The sequence below is a fragment of the Danio aesculapii genome, chromosome 2, assembly GCF_903798145.1.
Source record: "Danio aesculapii chromosome 2, fDanAes4.1, whole genome shotgun sequence".
Classification (NCBI taxonomy): Eukaryota; Metazoa; Chordata; class Actinopteri; order Cypriniformes; family Danionidae; genus Danio; species Danio aesculapii.
The window spans coordinates 22,092,277-22,116,455 of NC_079436.1; the positions used below are offsets into that span (position 1 = coordinate 22,092,277).

At 36.8% G+C, this 24,179-nt stretch overlaps 1 protein-coding gene across 1 annotated transcript in view; it reads right to left on the minus strand.

The window, feature by feature from the left end:
- Window positions 1-2,193: 2,193 nt before the first annotated feature.
- Window positions 2,194-24,179, minus strand: part of fam110b (family with sequence similarity 110 member B) — a 99,772-nt gene continuing 77,786 nt past the window's right edge. Inside the window, exon 3 of the mRNA XM_056474747.1 lies at window positions 2,194-4,717. Coding sequence (XP_056330722.1) covers window positions 3,197-4,390 — 1,194 coding nt within the window. The 5' untranslated portion in view covers window positions 4,391-4,717 and the 3' untranslated portion in view covers window positions 2,194-3,196. The remainder of the gene's footprint in view (window positions 4,718-24,179) is intronic.

The following is a 24,179-nucleotide window of genomic DNA, read 5'->3' on the forward strand; positions in this document are numbered from 1 at the left end:
ATGATCACATGACCTTCACACATTTTTAAAGGGGAAATTATTAAAACATTACAGCATTCATACAACAATTTATTGTTTCCCCCTTTTCACAATATATACTATGCATAAAAACCTTACAAATATACATTGCACAATACAAATAAAACAAATTTTAATATGAAATTTAGCAAATAAACTCCCTTAATGTGTTCATGCCCTTACAATTTTCATGGTAATGTTCACTTTCACAGTCTCGCTTAGGAAAACTCCTGATGATGGGATAAGTTACATCTGTGAGCTTTAATAATACATCTATATTAAACGCTGTGCTTCTCACCTCCTTTATTCAGCCGCAACAACTTCTGGGACTTCAGGAGCGAGTTCAGTGCTCAAGTCTGCATCGAAGCGTCCACGATATCAAGAACACATCCGGGATCTTTCATCCATCCTCCGCTCTTGCGGTCTTGAGTATTGGAACTGAACTTTGACAGTAGATGATAACGTTACACGAGAACACGAGGACACAAGATAGCTGAAGAACGCATACTGAGAAACAGCCAATGTGTTGTGGGTTTCATGATAATGGAGATGAAATGTAGATATGCAATATATGCAATGGAAAGTAAAATGAGAGTGAAGAAAATAAATTTGTAATGCTACATTATCAGCCTACACATTTGCAGTAAAAAAATGAATAAAATCACATCATAAAATTCACATTTCCTATAACAATTCGAGGGCGTACTTGCTTTTTGGTGTGTTCACAGCAAAGGAGGTAGGAACCATTTTAGTTCTAGGTCTTCCAACTGCCTAAATAAAAAATAATAATAACAATAAAAATAATAAATAAATAAATAGATCACTCATAATTTTGGATGTGTGATGAGGGACAAAAGTGGGTTCTTGTGCCAATAGTTCTAAGAACTACAGTATGAGTGATTTCTTCCAGTGCCGTATCCCCTTATAACTGAAATTAATCCCTTTTCTAGAAGATACCCAAATGCAAGTATTTTGGCCAATAGTTATAGGAACTATTCGATTGTTCCTCTAATGTGAAATACCCTTCTGAGTGAAAATGACAAGTCAGAAAATCTCTACAATATACTGGTCTTTATTTAGACAAAGCTCAGGTCTCGGTCACACTTTATTTTGATGGTGCGTTTGTTGAATTTAAGTTACATTGCATCTACATGCCAACTAATTCTCATTAGATTATAAGTAGACTAATAGGTTGGGTTGGGGTTAATGTAAGTTGACATGTACTTGCAAAGTTATAGTAAGTTAAATGTCTGTTGAAGAAGCAGTATCAGCAGATATTAAGCAGACAGTCTACTAATACTCAAATGGACCATCAAAATAAAGTGTTACCCAAGTATCTCCTTCAGTGGACTTTTTTTACCCATTATTTTATCCAACAGGCTATTTCATTCAAAAATAAGATAATAAAGAAAAAAAGGCACCTTTCATTAACAGTAATAACCGAGGATTTGTTAATGTCTGTAGAATAATTGATGATACATAACAGAATTTTTTTGACCATGAGCAATGGTAATAGTAACACTAAACACAGTTGTGTGGTTTGACAATATCATGTTGCAGGTCTTTTTAGAAACTGCTGAGAAAAGTAGGTGAAAACATAAGGTTTCATGTAAGTGTTCCAGCTTGTGACCCATGGTTTTCTTGTGCTTGTTTATGGGAGGGAGTTAGGTGCTCTAGGGAATGAGTGGGCCTCTAGTGCAGCGGTCTGGTCTTTCTAAACATTTGTGATGAATTAGATCATTTCCTCCTGCCCTGAGAAAACAGGCAGCACAAATGACTAAATTAAAGATACCAACCCTCCTGCGGACAGCCATGATCTGCAAAGAGACAAGGGCTACAATGAGAAAGTGAAAATAGGCTTTCAAAACAGGGATGATCTTGCGTATGTGCAAGTTGTGAGGATATAAGACTTGACAGCTGTTTTCTCAGGGTCAGCAACAGAACAATCACATGACTTGTCTGTGTGATTTTTCTACCACTGCATGAGCTGATAAATAAAAAAAACACACTTGCTTAAAGGGACAGTTTTACGAAATAAAAATTTACTTACCCTGATGTTGTTCCAAACCTGTATGATACAAAGCATTTAGAAAAATGTATACGCCTTGCTTTAAGAACACAAAAACATCACGTTTCTCCAAAAAATATAAATAAAAATACAAAACAATTCAAACATTTAAGGTTGATGGCAAAAGTTGGCAAAATCAGCCATTTATTGAAATGAAAAAGAACTAAACATGAACAAACGTCTTGATGAATTTTTAAGTAACAGCTCAAACTTCAATATACCGAACATATATGTCATTGCAACAACAGTGTCATACAGATTTGCTCATGGAGTCTCACACAGCCTCGCGATGCAAGAGACAGGACAAACAGACCAGGAGCTATGGAGGAAAACAGGAGACTCGTCATCACACAATGATTTTCTGACAACTCTGAAAATTATATACATATTCTTACAGCATTTACACCTTTCCAAATAATAGGACCACAAAAATAATCAACCGCCAAACAGGAACTTTATGGACGACAGACAAAGTGAAAACAAACCACATGAAGCTGGATGGTGTCATGACACTGCCAGAACAATATGACCAGTGCAAGGCTGACTGAGAGAAGTTGGGTGAGGGAGATCTCAAGAATAGACTAAAACATGCTTCTGCTGCGCCTATTCACAGGGGTTTATATACATAGAGCTTGTATCCATCATAAGAACAAGTCAAAAAAAGAAAGTAACAGATAAAGAGAGGATCAAAAGAGATTTAAACACACTGCAGCTCTGCATTCATACCGATATGGCTTCCTGGCTCAGTGTGCCCAAGTGAAATAAGAAGCACCTGCAAGGTGCTGGCATCAAAACATTTGACCGACAGAGGCAAAACTAAACAAAAGGGGAAATACGAATTGTTCTCTGCATAAAGATTGCGTGGACGCAACCATCTTTACAGAGGCTTCTACATGAGCTGCATTACCTTGAGGTCGCAAAGAGGCTGAGTTTCTAAGGAGTCATGCAGATTCAGAAGACAGAGAACAGTGAATGCAAAAGCGACTAAAAAGAGCTGGTAACTCAAAAGGCTTTGCCATGTAATCTTTCGAGATTTCAAAGACAGTGCATGAATTGCAAAAATAAGCAAGTACCAAGTTCAGATTGGGTTAGGGAGGTCTGCTCTTTCTTTTAGACATGGGAGACTTTCTGAGACTCCCGTGCCTGTTTAATGCTGTAGAGCCACTTAATGATCCTGGCGTTACGTTCAACAGCAGAAATTCCATAAGGAACACGCTCCCCAGCGTCATCTTCTTCATCGGTCAGGTCGTCATTGCTATGCCGTGACTGCTCACAGTCTGAGCTGATCATGCTGGCACTACGGAAGTTGAGCGACACAATGTCAGAGTTCGCCCTAGCGAAACTTTCCACACCTACGCTCTCCAGCTCCTCGGGATCCAGCCCACAATAGTTGAAGAAGCGCTCCACGTCAGCACCGGCCCGAGCATATCGGTCACTCAGGTCTGACTTGGAGCGGTGTAGAGAGGGTCTGCGGGCCACAGAGCTTCCCAGCTCCAGCTCTGCAGCAGTGCTAGTCAGTGTCTCTCGTTCAGGAGAGCAGGGAGCATTGTCACAAGCAGCCAAGGCCTTGGCGCTAGGCTTGGGTGGCAGTGGTGGTGCGGAAGAGCTGCTGCTACGTGCCGCTCTCAGTGGCTTGCCATTGCACATTCGCCGAATGTCTGAGGAGCTGTGGGAGGCATGCAGGGGCGAGCGTTCTCCATCAACCTCGCATGACCTCTCCTCCAGCAGTCTGCGACTCAGATTCAAGTTTCCTCCCTGGGGACTGTGTCTGCCCTGCGTTGAAGGTGGTACCTTGAGAGAGTCAGTAAAAGAGCGACATCCAGGTTCCGATAACTCAGACGAGCGATGAGGTGCCCAGCTACGTGCCCCAACTTTGTGTGTGGTCCCCTTGGCGGGCCCCTCAGAAGAGGAAGAGCTGTTAAGGATGTTCTTCAGTATCTCCAGGTTGAGATTTTCCCGTTTGGTGGTGGTTGCGCAAGTGTCTGACTTGGCGTTGTTGTTGGAAGCTTTCACGCCAGATCCCACACCGCCACCCCTCTTGAGGGGAACTGGGCAGACAGGGGGCTTGGCCAGTACCTGTGGCTTGATGGGTTCCTGCTTAGCATTGATGACCTCCTGGCTCTTCACGTACTTGGCCTTGTCAGCTTCGAGCCGTTCCACAGCACTCAAGCGCTTTGGATTGGGCTCAGTCTGGCGACGGAAGTAGTCAGGCCCCTTGTTGAGGATGCGGAGTGGGACGGCGGAGGCAAAGGCCCCACCCTGGCCAACGGGCTTGCTATCTGCCTGCAGCGTCTCGGTGGGCATCTCTGCTGGTCTCTCGGCGGCCGCCGTGGTGGATTCCGCAGTGGACTCTCGTCAAGGGGCAGCCTGGAGGCACACACATCAAGCCAGATGACCGGACTATTAATCCTGTCTCCACTGGCTGTCAGCAGTGAGGCCTCATACTCACAGTTCATTAATTAGCCCCCACTTCCTCCACGCAGCCAGGCCCCGCACGGCGGAAAAAGAGAGCACTCAGCTCCAGTCAGTGTCAGCAGACACAGTCAGGCCCCGCCAGCTGGGAGGGAACACCAGAGGATTGTGGGGAAAAGCCTCGTCGCTGCTCCTTTGTTCCTGGCCAAAGCTGAGGATCTGAAACACACAAGGACCAACCCTGTTAAGGGAGTAGGTGACATCACATTCCTAGCAACAACAGGAAGAGCTGTGACTCTGGCATGCTGTTGGCTGAGGATGTACACACTAGAAAACAACCAACACAAACATATGCACACCTCACTATCAGTGATGTTAGTATCATATTGGTTGTGGGCGTATGTGAAACAATCCAGAAATGTTCATGTAGACTAGTGTGCTGTGGTCCCATATGCATAATTGTAATAACATTGCAAACACATCTCTCCTTATTTAAAAATCCTTAGTGTATGTAATATTAAATATTTCATAATATTTTATGTTGTTCATCTGTTTAATCATCCAAGGAAGTAAACAGAGATTTTGATAAGCTAGCTTTTTATCTACTGCCCAAAGATATTTCATATTCTTATTATAATTATATATTCTCATAAAAGTGAAAAAATAAAAATGTAAAATTGACGAATCAGCAATTTGTGTTAACATCAAGGCAGAAGTACAGGCGTATGCTCAAGGCGGATGTTGCTGCCAAAACCCTGAGGCTGTTTGCAGGAAGATGAGAGAAAAAAAAACATTGAAAAGAGAAAGAAATACAAAATGGTGGAAAACTTTCCTAGTCTCATAAATATAAGCAATTATAGGGGTTTTTGAACAACAGTGTTAGAGATGGCCACAATAGTTCTGGAAATTGCTATGACAAAGCATTTTATGGTGCAGCAGTCTGTGACAATCTTCTGATTCAATCTAAAGGCTGTAGAGATTAATAAATAATATCCATCATCACTGCCATTACTGAGAAAGCAAGGAGGAATCTCTTCTTTATACATTTTAAGTTAAGATTGTTATCAAGATACAGATGCAGTTCATCATTGTTTTTGTAAATCTCGACCTCCGGCCATTTAAATACAGCAGTTACAAGTTCCCAAGGGACTTTGTTGTTTCGTTGAGATCAGCTTAACAGAAATATCAAATAATACAAATATAAAAACCCCATTACAATTAAATCTCACTAGTCCTAAAAGCACTCTCCTTTTTCCTCAATCAAGCATCCCTATAACTTTTGTGTTAGATAGAGGCTGTAAAAATCACAATTAGAAGAGCTATACTGCCAGGTGTGTTCACACATACGAGGATTAGTTTTCATGACTTCTACAGTGCAACAGAATGACAGAGACAGCACAAAAACAGATAATAAATATAATTTAAAAATAGAAGTAAGTAGTGAATGCAAATATACAAATTCACAAGTGTATGCACAGTTATATTACTATATACAACATTATATGTGCAGCTGTTATGTGCAAATTGGCATGTAAAGTATGTTGTTAAATAAATAAGTGTATATATGTGTAAACGTGTCAGAGGAAGAATTTAAGAAAGTAGAATAAGTTGGCTTTTGAAGGGTAAGTTTTTCATACTGGAAGTCAATGGTGACAGGCTTCAACTTTCAAGATATCCTTTTTTTATTTTCATCAAAAGAAAGAACTCAAAGGTTTGAAAACACTAAGGGTGAGAAAATAGTGAGCAAACTTTCCTTTTTTTTGTGAACTATCCCTTAATGGTTCATTCATTATATATTATTGTCCCTTTAAAACTGTGTGTGATTCAATATTTTTATGTTTAATATATCTTGGCCAGGACGCTCTTGTAAAAAATGTTTTAATCTCAATGTGTCTTTCCGGTTGAAATTATTATTATTTTTATTTTATTATTATTATTATTATTATTATTATTATTATTATTATTATTGTTATTATTATTATTATTAATAATAATAATAATAATAATAATAATGATAATAATAATGATGATGATGATAATAATCATAATGATAATAATTATGATGATGATGATGATGATGATGATAATAATAATAATAATAACAACAACATACATACATATAAAGATTGTGTGATTGTGTTTTAAACATTATCATGATTGACCTATGATAATGATAATGCCCTTTCCAAGAGTTGTTCAACATGAAAAGATATTATTGTGTCCTTGCAGGCCCCTTGATTTCTACAGTTTAGCTTTTGAAATAAAATCGCTTTTCCACTGTATTTGTTTGCATTTAGTTTTATAATCAGGCTCTTAAACAGTCAAATCAATATTTGTATTAATCTGCCAATATATCAGTTATCAGCATCTAATAAAAAAGAGTTATTGCTTATCAATAGGCCAAATTTTCCATTTAAGTGCATCTCTAGTTTTTAATTAAGCTTAACATTTATTATCCCAGCCTAAAAACAGACACATACAAACATCTTCTGCAATTAAATATAGTTAAACTATAGACTTACAACACTGCAATCAAAACAAACCCCTTTACAGGACATCAGAGAATTAGAAACAGCAAACGACAATACTTGCTTTGTATCTAACAAGATGTAATATGAACAGACTTTGATGAAAGCTGCGTTTTAAGTTCTTTAATAACGCAATGGCTGTGCTTGTTTAAATGTTTGAGGAAAGGGTCAGTGATTATGAACCTATATGCGGCATATGGAAGAATGGGCCTTTCTCTTTAAACATAATTACAGAACATAAAGGAGTCTAAAACACAAGTCGTGCAGAGAGTAATAATTGTAACGATCTCCCCAAACGCCCTCGCAAAAAAAAAAAAAGTGTGTGGGGGGGGGGGGGGGGGGGGTGGGGGGTGTATTTGGTGGCCTTTAATCTTCCATGCCGAAGCCCCTTCCCCCAAAACAGAGTAAGCCCGGCTGTGGGACTGCAGCCAAGAGCCATCGCACATCATTTCATCTCCCTCCAAAGCCCTTCTGAATTATCAGAGCCAAAGACAATCCCCACAGCTTTCTCAACGCACTCGCTCACCCTTATCGGCCATGGAAGAATAACACTTTACCTCATCGAACCGTTCCTGCAAGTCGGCCTGCTGAAATGTGCGACGATTTGTAAAACGAATATTAGAACAACTCGCTATGGCGGAGACCTCTGTATGTGATCCGCTGCTTATCAGAAACAAACCAGGTGCAGTGAATAATAGTCTTTGGTTTTCTGCCCTTAAAAGTCCACAAGGTGTTCTGTGGCTTTTGGTGGAAAACAGTTTACAATCAGAATTGGTTTGTTAGCATTACTTAATGTATTAAACATTATGAATTAATAAAAAAAATTTGCTAATTATTAATGAGATTGATGTTAATTTATAATTACACTTTTTTATAATAGATGTGTGTTTACACACATATACTTGTACAAACACATACAGGTCACACTCAACATAATCATGGATTTTGTGTTGATGATTAGCTATCATCTGAATAATTACAATTAATAATTCAATTGTCTGCTTTGCTCATGTAATTTACAGTGTTTTTAATATTCTACTTGAAAACATCCATTTATTTATTCATTTTCCTATGGCTTAGGCTCTATTTCAGAGGTTTGCCACTGCGGAATGAACCGCCAACTATTCCAGCATATGTTTTACACAGCAGATGCCTTTCCAGCCGCAACCCAGTATTGGGAAACACCCATACACACTCATTCACACACGCATTGATTCACTACAGACAATTTAGTTTATTCACCTATAGCGCATGACTTTGGACTGTGGGGGAACTCGGAGCTCCTGGTGGAAACCTGGGAAGAACATGAAAACTCCACACAGAAATGCCAACTGGTCCAGCCAGGACTTGAACCAGCAACCTTCTTGCTGTGAGGCAACAGTGCTAACAACTGAGCCACCGTCCAGCCCCACTTGCAAATATTATTAAACTAAAGATGATGGAGATGTGTGACTTTATTTTCTGAACACTATTAAATAAAAAAAATTATTTGTTGTAGACTGAGGAGAACAACATACATTTATAATCATGATTATTTTGTTTAATTTAGGAGCAACATTAGCTTATTTTACATCTATTTTAATATCGTTACAAAATATGACTACGCTGTAAAAACATTGCCATAATTTAAAGGCACAAACTGAAACAAAAACATACTAAAATGTAAAAATACTAAAAAATATACTATAGTCAACATTTGAAGAGGATCAAACTAAATTATTCAACAACACAGATTCTTGTCTTAGTTAGGACAACTTTAAAAATGTTTTTGATCCACTTAAATGAAACAATGTTTATTGCATATTACTTTAGTGTTATATGTGTTACCATGATGGTGTTTGATTGATAGATGTGTGATTGATAGCTATTATATTGAAGTTTCTCTGCTTGTAGATACAGCAGTTGTTGAACATTGGATCATCACCACATGCTTTTTTTGGTTGTGTTTTTGTCTGTGTAACAAAATTCCGTTGTGCTGATCTTACGGAGGGCGACGCAGTGGCGCAGTAGGTAGTGCTGTCGCCTCACAGCAAGAAGGTCGCTGGTTCGAGCCTCGGCTGGGTCAGTTGGCGTTTCTGTGTGGAGTTTGCATGTTCTCCCTTGCGGGTTTCCTCCGGGTGCTCCGGTTTCCCCCACAGTCCAGAGACATGCGATACAGGTGAATTGGGTAGGCTAAATTGTCTGTAGTGTATGAGTGTGAAGGAGTGTGTATGGTTGTTTCCCAGAGATGGGTTGCGGCTGGAAGGGCATCCGCTGCGTAAAAACGTGCTGAATAAGTTGGCGGTTCATTCCGCTGTGGCGACCCCGGATTAATAATGGGACTAAGAAAAGAAAATGAATGACTGAATGATCTTACGGCTTCAAAACACTGCTGAATTAACACTAAATAAATGAAACATGGTTGTTTACTGTAAAATTAATTTTGAACATTTTCTACTGTATTTTAACCAAGCGGCAACCTCCTGTTCTTCCTCGTGAAACCAATACGAAAGTAACTGAAACTGCAATTCATCGACTCGCCTTTTGGGGTTGGCTCCATAAACTCCAGATGTTCACTGACTGCTATGCTAAATTGGCCAATTTTACAGCTCATAAAAACATGTTGACAGCCTGGTACAAAAGATGGTTCTGGTGCATGTAGCTAATATGATTTTGTGATTTTTTTTACAACTCATCTGTCCCGTTTATATTAAGATATATTAAGTCTGCATAATTAAGGACGTGGCCAGTTGAGTGACAGCTAGGTCTCGCTGGTCGCCGTCATGTCATTCTGGCTGATTAGCCACTGAATTTGACATGTACAGTTGAAGTCAGAATTATTAGCCCACCTTTGAATTTTTTTTTCTTTTTAAAATATTTCACAAATGACGTTTAACCGAGCGGGAAATTTTCACAGTATGTCTGATAAGATTTTTTCTTCCAGACAAAGACTTATTTGTTTTATTTCGGCTAGAGAAAAAGCAGTTTTTAATTTTTTTTTTTCGGTAGTCTACAGAACAAACCATCATTATAACAATAACAACTAGATATTAAAGTTTGAGGACAAACTTTATGGTGGCTTGAAAAGCCGAGTCTAAAAGTTTGAAGTCGTTTTAAAGTGTAAATAACTGAAGCAGTTTTTATGAAGTTTGAAACAGTCGGCATAGATAAGTAAATATATGTTAGCATGTTTCTAGGTTGTTGCTAGGCGGTTGCTAAAGTATTCTGAGTGGTTGCTAGGCAGTTGCTAACATAAATTAGCATGATTCTAGCATGAATTAGCATGTTATTAGCATGATTCTAGCATGAATTAGCATGTTACTAGCATGATTCTAGCATGAATTAGCATGTTACTAGCATTTTTCTAGCATGAATTAGCATGTTACTAGCATGATTCTAGCATGAATTAGCATGTTACTAGCATGATTCTAGCATGAATTAGCATGTTACTAGCATGATTCTAGCATGAATTAGCATGTTATTAGCATGATTCTAGCATGAAGTAGCATGTTACTAGCATGATTCAGCATGTTACTAGCATGTTTCTAGCATGAATTAGCATGTTACTAGCATGATTCTAACATGTTACTAGCATGTTTCTAGCATGAATTAGCATGTTACTAGCATGTTTCTAGCATGAATTAGCATGATTCTAGCATGAATTAGCATGTTACTAGCATGTTTCTAGCATGAATTAGCATGTTACTAGCATGATTCTAGCATGAATTAGCATGTTACTAGCATGTTTCTAGCATGAATTAGCATGTTACTAGCATGTTTCCAGCATGATTTAGCATGTTACTAGCATGATTCTAACATGAATTAGCATGTTTCTAGCATGAATTAGCATGTTATTAGCATGATTCTAGCATGAATTAGCATGTTACTAGCATGTTACTAGCATGAATTAGCATGTTACTAGCATGATTCTAGCATGAATTAGCATGTTACTAGCATGATTCTAGCATGAATTAGCATGTTACTAGCATGATTCTAGCATGAATTAGCATGTTACTAGCATGTTTCTAGCATGGATTAGCATGTAACTAACATGATTCTAGCATGAATTAGCATGTTACTAGCATGTTTCTAGCATGAATTAGCATGTTTCTAGCATGAATTAGCATGTTATTAGCATGATTCTAGCATGAATTAGCATGTTACTAGCATGATTCTAGCATGAATTAGCATGTTACTAGCATGTTTCTAGCATGAATTAGCATGTTACTAGCATGATTCTAGCATGAATTAGCATGTTACTAGCATGATTCTAACATGAATTAGCATGTTACTAGCATGATTCTAGCATGAATTAGCATGTTATTAGCATGATTCTAGCATGAATTAGCATGTTACTAGCATGATTCAGCATGTTACTAGCATGTTTCTAGCATGAATTAGCATGTTACTAGCATGATTCTAACATGTTACTAGCATGTTTCTAGCATGAATTAGCATGTTACTAGCATGTTTCTAGCATGAATTAGCATGTTTCTAGCATGAATTAGCATGTAACTAGCATGATTCTAACATTATTTAGCATGTAACTAGCATGTTACTAGCATGATTCTAGCATGAATCAGCTTGTTTCTAGCATGAATTAGCATGTTGTTAGCATGATTCTAGCATGAATTAGCATGTTACTAGCATGACTAGCATGTCACTATCGTGTTGCTAGCACCTTTCTAGCAAGATTAGCATGTCAGTAGGATGTTAAAACTGTTAGTGTGTGTTAGAATAGCTAGTCACAGTCTCTGGGACAGTTGCTAGGGTTCTGAAATTGGTTGCTAGGGAGTGGCTAGTAAGTTTAAAGGTAATCAGTGATTGGCTGCTGGCTAGGCTGAGTTGAATGAGGCCAGACTCTAGTCTGTAGGACAGTCTGATGCAGAGTTATGAGCTCACAAAGGTTGATCCAATGTTAAGTCAATGGGAGTCTTTTACAATGGAAGTCTATGGGACAGTTGCTAGGGTGCTGTAAGTGGTTGCTAGGGAGTGGCTAGTAAGTTAAAAAGTCATCAGTTATTGGCTGCTGGCTAGACTGAGTTAAATGAGTCCAGTTAGAAGTCTGTAGGACAGTCTGATGCAGAGTTATGAGCTCACAAAGTTTGACCCAATGTTAAGTCAATGGGACTTTTGGGATTTTTCTGGGTCGTTTTTCGGAAAACCCAAGGTCGGATCAGTTAGAAAAGATATAGCAACCCGAGTCAGACCAGTTTGAAGGTTTGCCGAAAGTTTGAAGTATGTAGCTTGAAAGGCCTATGAGGAGATACACTTAGAAATTAGTCTCAGAAGAAGAAGAAGAATAACTAGATATTAAAGTTTGAGGACAAACTTTATGGTGGCTTGAAAAGCCGAGTCTAAAAGTTTGAAGTCGTTTTAAAGTGTAAACTAGCATGATTCTAGCATGATTCTAGCATGAATTAGCATGTAACTAGCATGATTCTAGGATGAATTAGCATGATCCTAGCATGAATTTGCATGTAACTAGCATGATTATAGCATGGATTAGCATGTATTAGCATGTTGTTAGCATGATTCTAGCATGAATTAGCATGTTTCTAGCATAGTTCTAGCATGAATTAGCATGTTATTAGCATGATTCTAGCATGAATTAGCATGTTTCTAGCATAGTTCTAGCATGAATTAGCATGTTATTAGCATGATTCTAGCATGAATTAACATGTTACTGGCATGATTATAACATGAATTAGCATGTTACTAGCATGATTCTAGCATGAATTAGCATGTTATTAGTATGATTCTAGCAGGAATTAGCATGTAACTAGCATGATTCTAGCATGAATTAGCATGTTACTAGCATGTTTCTAGCATGAATTAGCATGTTGTTAGCATGAATTAGCATGTTTCTAGCATGATTCTAGCATGTTACTAGCATGTTACTAGCATGTTTCTAGCATGAATTAGCATGTTACTAGCATGATTCTAGCATGAATTAGCATGTAACTAGCATGATTCTAGCATGAATTAGCATGTTACTAGCATGTTTCTAGCATGAATTAGCATGATTCTAGCATGAATTAGCATGTTACTAACATGTTTCTAGCATGAATTAGCATGTTTCTAGCATGAATTAGCATGTTATTAGCATGAATTAGCATGTTATTAGCATGAATTAGCATGTTACTAGCATGAATTAGCATGTTATTAGCATGATTCTAGCATGAATTAGCATGTTACTAGCATGATTCTAGCATGAATTAGCATGATTCTAGCATGAATTAGCATGTTACTAGCATGATTCTAGCATGAATTACCATGTTACTAGCATGTTTCTAGCATGAATTAGCATGTTACTAGCATGATTCTAGCATGAATTAGCATGTTACTAGCATGATTCTAGCATAAATTAGCATGTTATTAGCATGATTCTAGCATGAATTAGCATGTTACTAGCATGATTCTAGCATGAATTAGCATGTTACTAGCATGTTTCTAGCATGAATTAGCATGTTACTAGCATGATTCTAGTATGAATTAGCATGTTACTAGCATGTCTCTAGCATGAATTAGCATGTTACTAGCATGTCTCTAGCATGAATTAGCATGTTATTAGCATGAATTAGCATGTTTCTAGCATGAATTAGCATGTTATTAGCATGAATTAGCATGTTACTAGCATGATTCTAGCATGAATTAGCATGTTACTAGCATGTTACTAGCATGATTCTAGCATGAATTAGCATGTTACTAGCATGATTCTAGCATGAATTAGCATGTTACTAGCATGATTCTAGCATGAATTAGCATGTTACTAGCATGAGTCTAGCATGAATTAGCATGTTACTAGCATGATTCTAGCATGGATTAGCATGTTACTAGCATGATTCTAACATGAATTAGCATGTTACTAGCATGTTTCTAGCATGAATTAGCATGTTACTAGCATGATTCTAGCATGTTACTAGCATGTTTCTAGCATGAATTATCATGTTACTAGCATGTTTCTAGCATGAATTAGCATATTGTTAGCATGATTCTAGCATGAATTAGCATGTTTCTAGCATGAATTAGCATGTAACTAGCATGATTCTAGCATTATTAGCATGTAACTAGCATGTTACTAGCATGATTCTAGCATGAATCAGCTTGTTTCTAGCATGAATTAGCATGTTGTTGGCATGATTCTAGCATGAATTAGCATGTTACTAGCATGACTAGCATGTCACTATCGTGTTGCTAGCACCTTTCTAGCAAGATTAGCATGTCAGTAGGATGTTAAAACTGTTAGCGTGTGTTAGAATAGCTAGTCACAGTCTCTGGGACAGTTGCTAGGGTGCTGAAATTGGTTGCTAGGGAGTGGCTAGTAAGTTTAAAGGTAATCAGTGATTGGCTGCTGGCTAGACTGAGTTGAATGAGGCCAGACTCTAGTCTGTAGGACAGTCTGATGCAGAGTTATGAGCTCACAAAGGTTGATCCAATGTTAAGTCAATGGGAGTCTTTTACAATGGAAGTCTATGGGACAGTTGCTAGGGTGCTGTAAGTGGTTGCTAGGGAGTGGCTAGTAAGTTAAAAAGTCATCAGTTATTGGCTGCTGGCTAGACTGAGTTAAATGAGTCCAGTTAGAAGTCTGTAGGACAGTCTGATGCAGAGTTATGAGCTCACAAAGTTTGACCCAATGTTAAGTCAATGGGACTTTTGGGATTTTTCTGGGTCGTTTTTCGGAAAACCCAAAGTCGGATCAGTTAGAAAAGATATAGCAACCCGAGTCAGACCAGTTTGAAGGTTTGACGAAAGTTTGAAGTATGTAGCTTGAAAGTCCTAGGAGGAGATACACTTAGAAATTAGTCTCAGAAGAATAAGAAGAAGAAGAAGAAGAAGAATAATAATAAGTTTAAGATAGATAACAGTATGCTGGCTTTTCAAGCCACCATAACTAGATATTAAAGTTTGAGGACAAACTTTATGGTGGCTTGAAAAGCCGAGTCTGAATTAGCATTTTACTAGCATAAATTAGCAAGTAACTAGCATGATTCTAACATAAATTAGCATGTAACTAGCATGATTCTAGCATGAATTAGCATGTTACTAGCATGTTTCTAGCATGATTCTAGCATGAATTAGCATGTTACTAGCATGTTTCTAGCATGAGTTAGCATGTTACTAACATGTTTCTAGCATGAATTAGCATGTTACTAGCATAATTCTAGCATGAATTAGCATGTTACTAGCATGTTTCTAGCATGAATTAGCATGTTACTAGCATGTTTCTAGCATGATTTAGCATGTTATTGGCATGATTCTAGCATGAATTAGCATGTTTCTAGCATGAATTAGCATGTTTCTAGCATGAATTAGCATGTTATTAGCATGATTCTAGCATGAATTAGCATGTTACTAGCATGATTCTAGCATGAATTAGCATGTTACTAGCATGTTTCTAGCATGAATTAGCATGTTACTAGCATGATTCTAGCATGAATTAGCATGTTACTAGCATGATTCTAGCATGAATTAGCATGTTACTAGCATGATTCTAGCATGGATTAGCATGTAACTAGCATGATTCTAGCATGAATTAGCATGTTACTAGCATGTTTCTAGCATGAATTAGCATGTTATTAGCATGATTCTAGCATGAATTAGCATGTTACTAGCATGATTCTAGCATGAATTAGCATGTTACTACCATGTTTCTAGCATGAATTAGCATGTTACTAGCATGATTCTAGCATGAATTAGCATGTTACTAGCATGTTTCTAGCATGAATTAGCATTTTATTAGCATGATTCTAGCATGAATTAGCATGTTTCTAGCATGGATTAGCATGTTATTAGCATGATTCTAGCATGAATTAGCATGTTACTAGCATGATTCTAGCATGAATTAGCATGTTACTAGCATGTTTCTAGCATGAATTAACATGTTACTAGCATGATTCTAGCATGAATTAGCATTTTAATAGCATGATTCTAGCATGAATTAGCATGTTACTAGCATGATTCTAGCATGGATTAGCATGTTACTAGCATGTTTCTAGCATGAATTAGCATGTTACTAGCATGTTTCTAGCATGAATTAGCATGTTACTAGCATGATTCTAGCATGAATTAGCATGTTACTAGCATGTTTCTAGCATGAATTAGCATGTTACTACCATGTTTCTAGCATGAATTAGCATGTTACTAGCATGATTCTAGCATGAATTAGCATGTTACTAGCATGTTTCTAGCATTAATTAGCATGTTACTAGCATGTTTCTTGCATGAATTATCATTTTATTAGCATGATTCTAGCATGAATTAGCATGTTTCTAGCATGGATTAGCATGTTATTAGCATGATTCTAGCATGAATTAGCATGTTACTAGCATGATTCTAGCATGAATTAGCATGTTACTAGCATGTTTCTAGCATGAATTAGCATGTTACTAGCATGATTCTAGCATGAATTAGCATGTTACTAGCATGATTCTAGCATGAATTAGCATGTTACTAGCATGTTTCTAGCATGAATTAGCATGTAACTAGCATGATTCTAGCATGAATTAGCATGTTACTAGCATGTTTCTAGCATGAATTAGCATGTTACTAGCATGATTCTAGCATGAATTAGCATGTTACTAGCATGTTTCTAGCATTAATTAGCATGTTACTAGCATGTCTCTAGCATGAATTAGCATGTTATTAGCATGATTCTAGCATGAATTAGCATGTTTCTAGCATGAATTAGCATGTTATTAGCATGATTCTAGCATGAATTAGCATGTTACTAGCATGATTCTAGCATGAATTAGCATGTTACTAGCATGTTTCTAGCATGAATAAGCATGTTACTACCATGACTCTAGCATGAATTAGCATGTTACTAGCATGATTCTAGCATGAATTAGCATGTTATTAGCATGATTCTAGCATGAATTAGCGTGTTACTAGCATGATTCTAGCATGAATTAGCATGTTATTAGCATGATTCTAGCATGAATTAGCATGTTACTAGCATGATTCTAGCATGAATTAGCACGTTACTAGCATGATTCTAGCATGAATTAGCATGTTATTAGCATGATTCTAGCATGAATTAGCGTGTTACTAGCATGATTCTAGCATGAATTAGCAAGTTATTAGCATGATTCTAGCATGAATTAGCATGTTACTAGCATGAATTAGCATGTTACTAGCATGATTCTAGCATGGATTAGCATGTTACTAGCATGATTCTAGCATGACTTAGCATGTTACTAGCATGATTCTAGCATGAATTAGCATGTTACTAGCATGATTCTAGCATGTTACTAGCATGTTTCTATCATGAATTAGCATGTTACTAGCATGTTTCTAGCATGAATTAGCATGTTGTTAGCATGATTCTAGCATGAATTAGCATGTTACTAGCATGAATTAGCATGTAACTAGCATGATTCTACCATTAACTAGCATGTTACTAGCATGATTCTAGCATGAATCAGCTTGTTTCTAGCATGAATTAGCATGTTGTTAGCATGATTCTAGCATGAATTAGCATGTTACTAGCATGACTAGCATGTCACTATCGTGTTGCTAGCACCTTTCTAGCAAGATTAGCATGTCAGTAGGATGTTAAAACTGTTAGCGTGTGTTAGAATAGCTAGTCACAGTCTCTGGGACAGTTGCTAGGGTGCTGAAATTGGTTGCTAGGGAGTGGCTAGTAAGTTTAAAGGTAATCAGTGATTGGCTGCTGGCTAGACTGAGTTGAATGAGGCCAGACTCTAGTCTGTAGGACAGTCTGATGCAGAGTTATGAGCTCACAAAGGTTGATCCAATGTTAAGTAAATGGGAGTCTTTTACAATGGAAGTCTATGGGACAGTTGCTAGGGTGCTGTAAGTGGTTGCTAGGGAGTGGCTAGTAAGTTAAAAAGTCATCAGTTATTGGCTGCTGGCTAGACTGAGTTAAATGAGTCCAGTTAGAAGTCTGTAGGACAGTCTGATGCAGAGTTATGAGCTCACAAAGTTTGACCCAATGTTAAGTCAAAGGGACTTTTGGGATTTTTCTGGGTCGTTTTTCGGAAAACCCAAGGTCGGATCAGTTAGAAAAGATATAGCAACCCGAGTCAGACCAGTTCGAAGGTTTGACGAAAGTTTGAAGTATGTAGCTTGAAAGGCCTAGGAGGAGATACACTTAGAAATTAGTCTCAGAAGAAGAAGAAGAAGAAGAAGAATAACTAGATTATTAAAGTTTGAGGACAAACTTTGAGGCTGGCTTGACAAAGCCTTGGTAATAGTTTATTTAGTTTAAACAGTTTTAAAATGTATATATTTAAAATAGATAGATAGATAGATAGATAGATAGATAGATAGATAGATAGATAGATAGATAGATAGATAGATAGATAGATAGATAGATAGATAGATAGATAGATAGATAGATAAAATAGTTTGAAAAAGGTTAGATAGATGAATTAGCATGTTATTAGCCTGATTCTAGCATGAATTAGCATGTTTTTAGCATGACTTTAGCATAAATTAGCATGTTACTAGCATGATTCTAGCATGAATTAGCATGCTACTAGCATGATTCTAGCATGAATTAGCATGTTACTAGCATGATTCTAGCACGAATTAACATGTTATTAGCATCATTCTAGCACGAATTAGCATGTTTCTAGCATGATTCTAGCACGAATTAGCATGTTATTAGCATGGTTCTAGCATGAATTAGCATGTTACTAGCATGATTCTAGCATGAATTAGCATGTTACTAGCATGGTTCTAGCATGAATTAGCATGCTACTAGCATGATTCTAGCATGAATTAGCATGTTACTAGCATGATTCTAGCACGAATTAACATGTTATTAGCATCATTCTAGCACGAATTAGCATGTTTCTAGCATGATTCTAGCACGAATTAGCATGTTATTAGCATGGTTCTAGCATGAATTAGCATGTTACTAGCATGATTCTAGCATGAATTAGCATGTTACTAGCATGGTTCTAGCATGAATTAGCATGTTATTAGCATGATTCTAGCATGAATTAGCATGTTACTAGCATGATTCTAGCATGAATTAGCATGTTACTAGCATGATTCTAGCATGAATTAGCACGTTACTAGCATGATTCTAGCATGAATTAGCATGTAACTAGCATGATTCTACCATGAATTAGCATGTTACTAGCATGAATTAGCATGTTACTAGCATGATTCTAGCATGAATTAGCATGTTACTAGCATGATTCTACCATGAATTAGCATGTTACTAGCATGATTCTAGCATGAATTAGCATGTTACTAGCATGATTCTAGCATGCATTAGCATGTTACTAGCATGATTCTAGCATAAATTAGCATAGTTTTAGCATGAATTAGCATGTTACTAGCATGATTCTAGCATGAATTAGCATGTTACTAGCATGATTCTAGCATGAATTAGCATGTTACTAGCATGATTCTAGCATGAATTAGCATGATTCTAGCATGAATTAGCATGTTACTAGCATGATTCTAGCATGAACTAGCATGTTACTAGCATGATTCTAGCATGAATTAGCATGTTATTAGCATGATTCTAGCATGAATTAGCATTGTTCTAGCATGATTCTAGCATGAATTAGCATGTTACTAGCATGATTCTAGCATGAATTAGCATCGTTCTACCACGAATTAGCATGTAACTAGCATAATTCTAGCATGAATTAGCATGTTACTAGCATGATTCTAGCATGAATTAGCATGTTACTAGCATGATTCTAGCATGAATTAGCATGTTACTAGCATGATTCTAGCATTAATTAGCATCGTTTTAGCATGAGTTAGCATGTTACTAGCATGATTCTAGTATGAACTAGCATGTTACTAGCATGATTCTAGCATGAATTAGCATGTTACTAGCATCGTTCTAGCATGAATTAGCATCGTTCTAGCATGAATTAGCATGTTATTAGCATGACTCTAGCATGAATTAGCATGTTCTTAGATAGATAGATAGATAGATAGATAGATAGATAGATAGATAGATAGATAGATAGATAGATAGATAGATAGATAGATAGATAGATAGATAGATAGATAGATAGATAGATAGATAGATAGATAGATAGATAGATAGATAAAAACAGTTAATAGATAGATAGATAGATAGATAGATAGATAGATAGATAGATAGATAGATAGATAGATAGATAGATAGATAGATAGATAGATAGATAGATAGATAGATAGATAGATAGATAGATAGATAGATAGATAGATAGATAGATAGATAGATAAAAACAGTTGATAGATAGATAGATAGATAGATAGATAGATAGATAGATAGATAGATAGATAGATAGATAGATAGATAGATAGATAGATAGATAGATAGATAGATAGATAGATAGATAGATAGATAGATAGATAAAACAGTTTGAAAAAGGATAGACAGATAGATAGATAGATAGATAGATAGATAGATAGATAGATAGATAGATAGATAGATAGATAGATAGATAGATAGATAGATAGATAGATAGATAGATAGATAGATAGATAGATAGATAGATAGATAGATAGATAGATAAAAACAGTTTATAGATAGATAGATAGATAGATAGATAGATAGATAGATAGATAGATAGATAGATAGATAGATAGATAGATAGATAGATAGATAGATAGATAGATAGATAGATAGATAGATAGATAGATAGATAGATAAAAACAGTTTATAGATAGATAGATAGATAGATAGATAGATAGATAGATAGATAGATAGATAGATAGATAGATAGATAGATAGATAGATAGATAGATAGATAGATAGATAGATAGATAGATAGATAGATAGATAGATAGATAGATAGATAGATAAAGCTCACCCATAAGTATGACAGTCTGATGAAAAGCTATGAGGTCACAAAGTTTGATCTAATGTTAAGTCAATGACAGTCTTTTGCAATGGAAGTCTATGGGACAGTTGTTGCTAGGGTGCAGTATCTGGTAGTTAGGGTGTGGCTAGGAAGTTAAAAGCTCATCAGTGATTGGCAGTGTGGTAGTCTGAGTTAAATGAGCTTAGCCATAAGTCTGTATGACAGTCTGATGCAGAGTTTTGAGCTCTCAGAGTTGATTCAATGTTAAGTCAATGGCAGTCTTTTGCAATGGAAGTCTTTGGGACAGTTTCTAGGGTCCAAAAGTGGTTGCTAGGGTGTGGCTAGAAAGTTTAAAGGTGATCAGTCATTGGCAGATTGATAATCTGAGTTAAATGAGCCCAGTTAGAAGTCTGTGCGACAGTCTGACGCAGAGTTATGAGCTCACAAAGTTTGATCCTATGTTAAGTCTATGGGATTTTTCCGGTGGTCCCGGGACGTTTTTCGGAAAACCGAAAGTCGGATCAGTCGGAAAAGATATAGCAACGCGAGTCAGAATAGTTTGGAGGTCTGGTGCGAGTTTGGTGGTCATAGCTCGAAAGCTCTAGGAGGAGATAGTCTTGCAAATTTAGTCTCAGAAGAATAAAAAAAAAAAAATAATAATAAGTTTAGAAAGGATAACAGTAGGTTGGCTTTGACAAGCCAGCCTAATAATAAGTTTAAGATAGATAACAATATGCTGGCTTTTCAAGCCACCATAATAATAAGTTTAAGATAGATAACAGTATGCTGGCTTTTCAAGCCACCATAATAACTTACCTAATTACCCTAACCTGCCTCGTTAACCAAGTTAAGCCTTTAAATGTCACTTTAAGCTGTATAGAAGTGTCTTGAAAAATATCTAGTAAAATATTATTTACTGTTATCATGGCAAAGATAAAATAAATCAGTTATTAGAAAAGAGTTATTAAAACTATTATGTTTAGAAATGTGTTGAAAAATCTTCTCACCATTAAACAGAAATTGGGGGAAAAAAAAAAATAAACAGAGGGGCTAATAATTCAGGGGGGCTAATAATTCTGACTTCAACTGTACATTATATTTTTGTTTTGTTTTATGTGGTTTTACACAGTCAGATGCCTTTTGGAATTATTTCCTACAATTATCAGATAACATGGCATGCTGTGTGCAACTAATTGTGCTCACAAACCATTCAAGTTGCCTTCATTTCTCAGGTGAGTGAAATGATGCATACTTATACCATCTCTATAAAGGTATTTGTTTTATTTAAGACAAATTATAATGTATCATTTTTTTTAGACCTGTAAAGCACTCCAGAATCTGACAGATTGATTAGCTATAGGCTATAAAACAGTCATCTGAAATGTTGCCATACACTTTTATGACTGGGATTTCATAAATAGCCTTGCATTAACCAACACAGACTCTATTTGAAGTATTTGGAAGTAATTCATGATTTCCTCCTGTAGAAAAACATCATAAGTACAATGCTTAGTGGCTCAATGTATTACAGTGTTTTAAAAGACTAAACACTTTATTGATATAGTATACAGTCAAGCACATGTGGTCAGAACACAAAGAGTCACAGGTAATGAAGTATTAAGACTTTCTCCCAAAGAAAAGCCTGTCTAAGCAAAATGCTAGCAGGCATCTGTAGCTCCGCTCATGCTGCGCCTCTTTGCCCTTGTTTGGTATTCCCCGGGCGGTGCGATGATGCACGAACAAAATAGCAACGGTTGGCCTCGCCTACTTGTAGCGTCATTTGCGCTCTTAAGAAACCTAGGGGTGACGTCACGGATACTATGCCCATATCTTTTACAGTCTATGAATTTAACTGTAAAATTCTGGCAACCAGCTGCTGCTTTTTTACTGCTAATTTATTTGACATGTTTTTACAGTGCAATAATCCAATAATAATAATTATAATAATAACTAATTAAAATAATAACTGTCTCAAGTGTATTTCTTTCTTCTTTTCTTTCTGTTTCTCTCTCTCTCTCTCTGTCTCCCTCTCAAAAATGCAAATTTGACTGATGGTATCCATTACTTTCAAGAACATACTATCCTCAATATCATCTGTTTCTAGTTACCAAAATACAAATTATGATTAACAGTTTTGGCTTAAGTCAACAAAAAGCTTTTGACAAATTAAATAATTATAAATACATAAGAAAATCTAAATAATTATATTTAAAAAAAGTCAAAACAAACAATAGAGGAAAAAACATCAATGCTAGACAAGAACTCTCAGGAGAAGGTCAGGAAAAGTATGCACACATCTGTATGTAGGAGACTGTTTCCCATGTTAGGAAAGTGCTCTCAGCTGTACTGGTGTGAAACTGTATGACCACGTAAGCCACATTCCAGAGCTCCTCAGGCCATAAACTCACAGAAAACATGCCAGATCAGCTGAGCAACCCCGCCATTAAATCCATCTACTTGTCTGAGAGGCCAATTTTTTTTTCTTTTAACTCCAAACACATGATGATCACGCAAACAGCTCTTACTCTGCCAGTTTAAAGCAGAAACTGACTGGCTTTGAGGCCACATGACTAATTCAGATAACAATATAAACCTCTCTGCCTGCAGATGCACATCATTTTTCTTCTAGAGGCACAAGAGTCTGTTGCGTTTATCAAATCTCAGATTATATTAAGCATCAATGTCCCAGTGGGTGTATTGGGTTACAACGTCATGTACAAAACAAAGAAAGTCTGGATTTCATCTAATACCCTTTATCACATTTGCCTAAAGGCTTGTTCTCATTTTTTTCAGGATGAGTAGAGCTCGAGTATTCTCATTGCAACACAGCTTTTTTGCAGGATAATATCTCACAATATATCAGATCAGAGCTGCATTACATTTACATTTATTCATTTAGCAGATGCTTTTATCCAAAGCAACTTACAAGAGAGGATAAAAGAAGCACTTCAAAACATTAGAGAGCAGTAATATATTCTCACTGGCCACTTTTTTAGGTACATCTTACTAGTACTGGGTTGGACCCCATTTTGCCTTCACAACTGCTTTAATCCTTTGTGGCATAGATTCAACAAGGCACTTGAAATATTCCTCAGAGATTTTGGTCCATATTGAAATGATAGCATTACGCAGTTGCTGCAGATTTGTCGGCTGCACATCCATGATGTGAATCTCCCATTCCACCACATCCCAAAGGTTCTCTATCTGAAGAGATCTGGTGACTGTGGAGGCCATTTGAGTACAGTGAACTCATTGTCATGTTCAAGAAACCAGATCAATCCCGCTTTATGACATGGAGCGTTATCCTGCTGGAAGTAGCCATCAGAAGATTGGTACACTGTGGTCATAAAGGGATGGACATGTTCAGCAACAATACTCAGGTAGGCT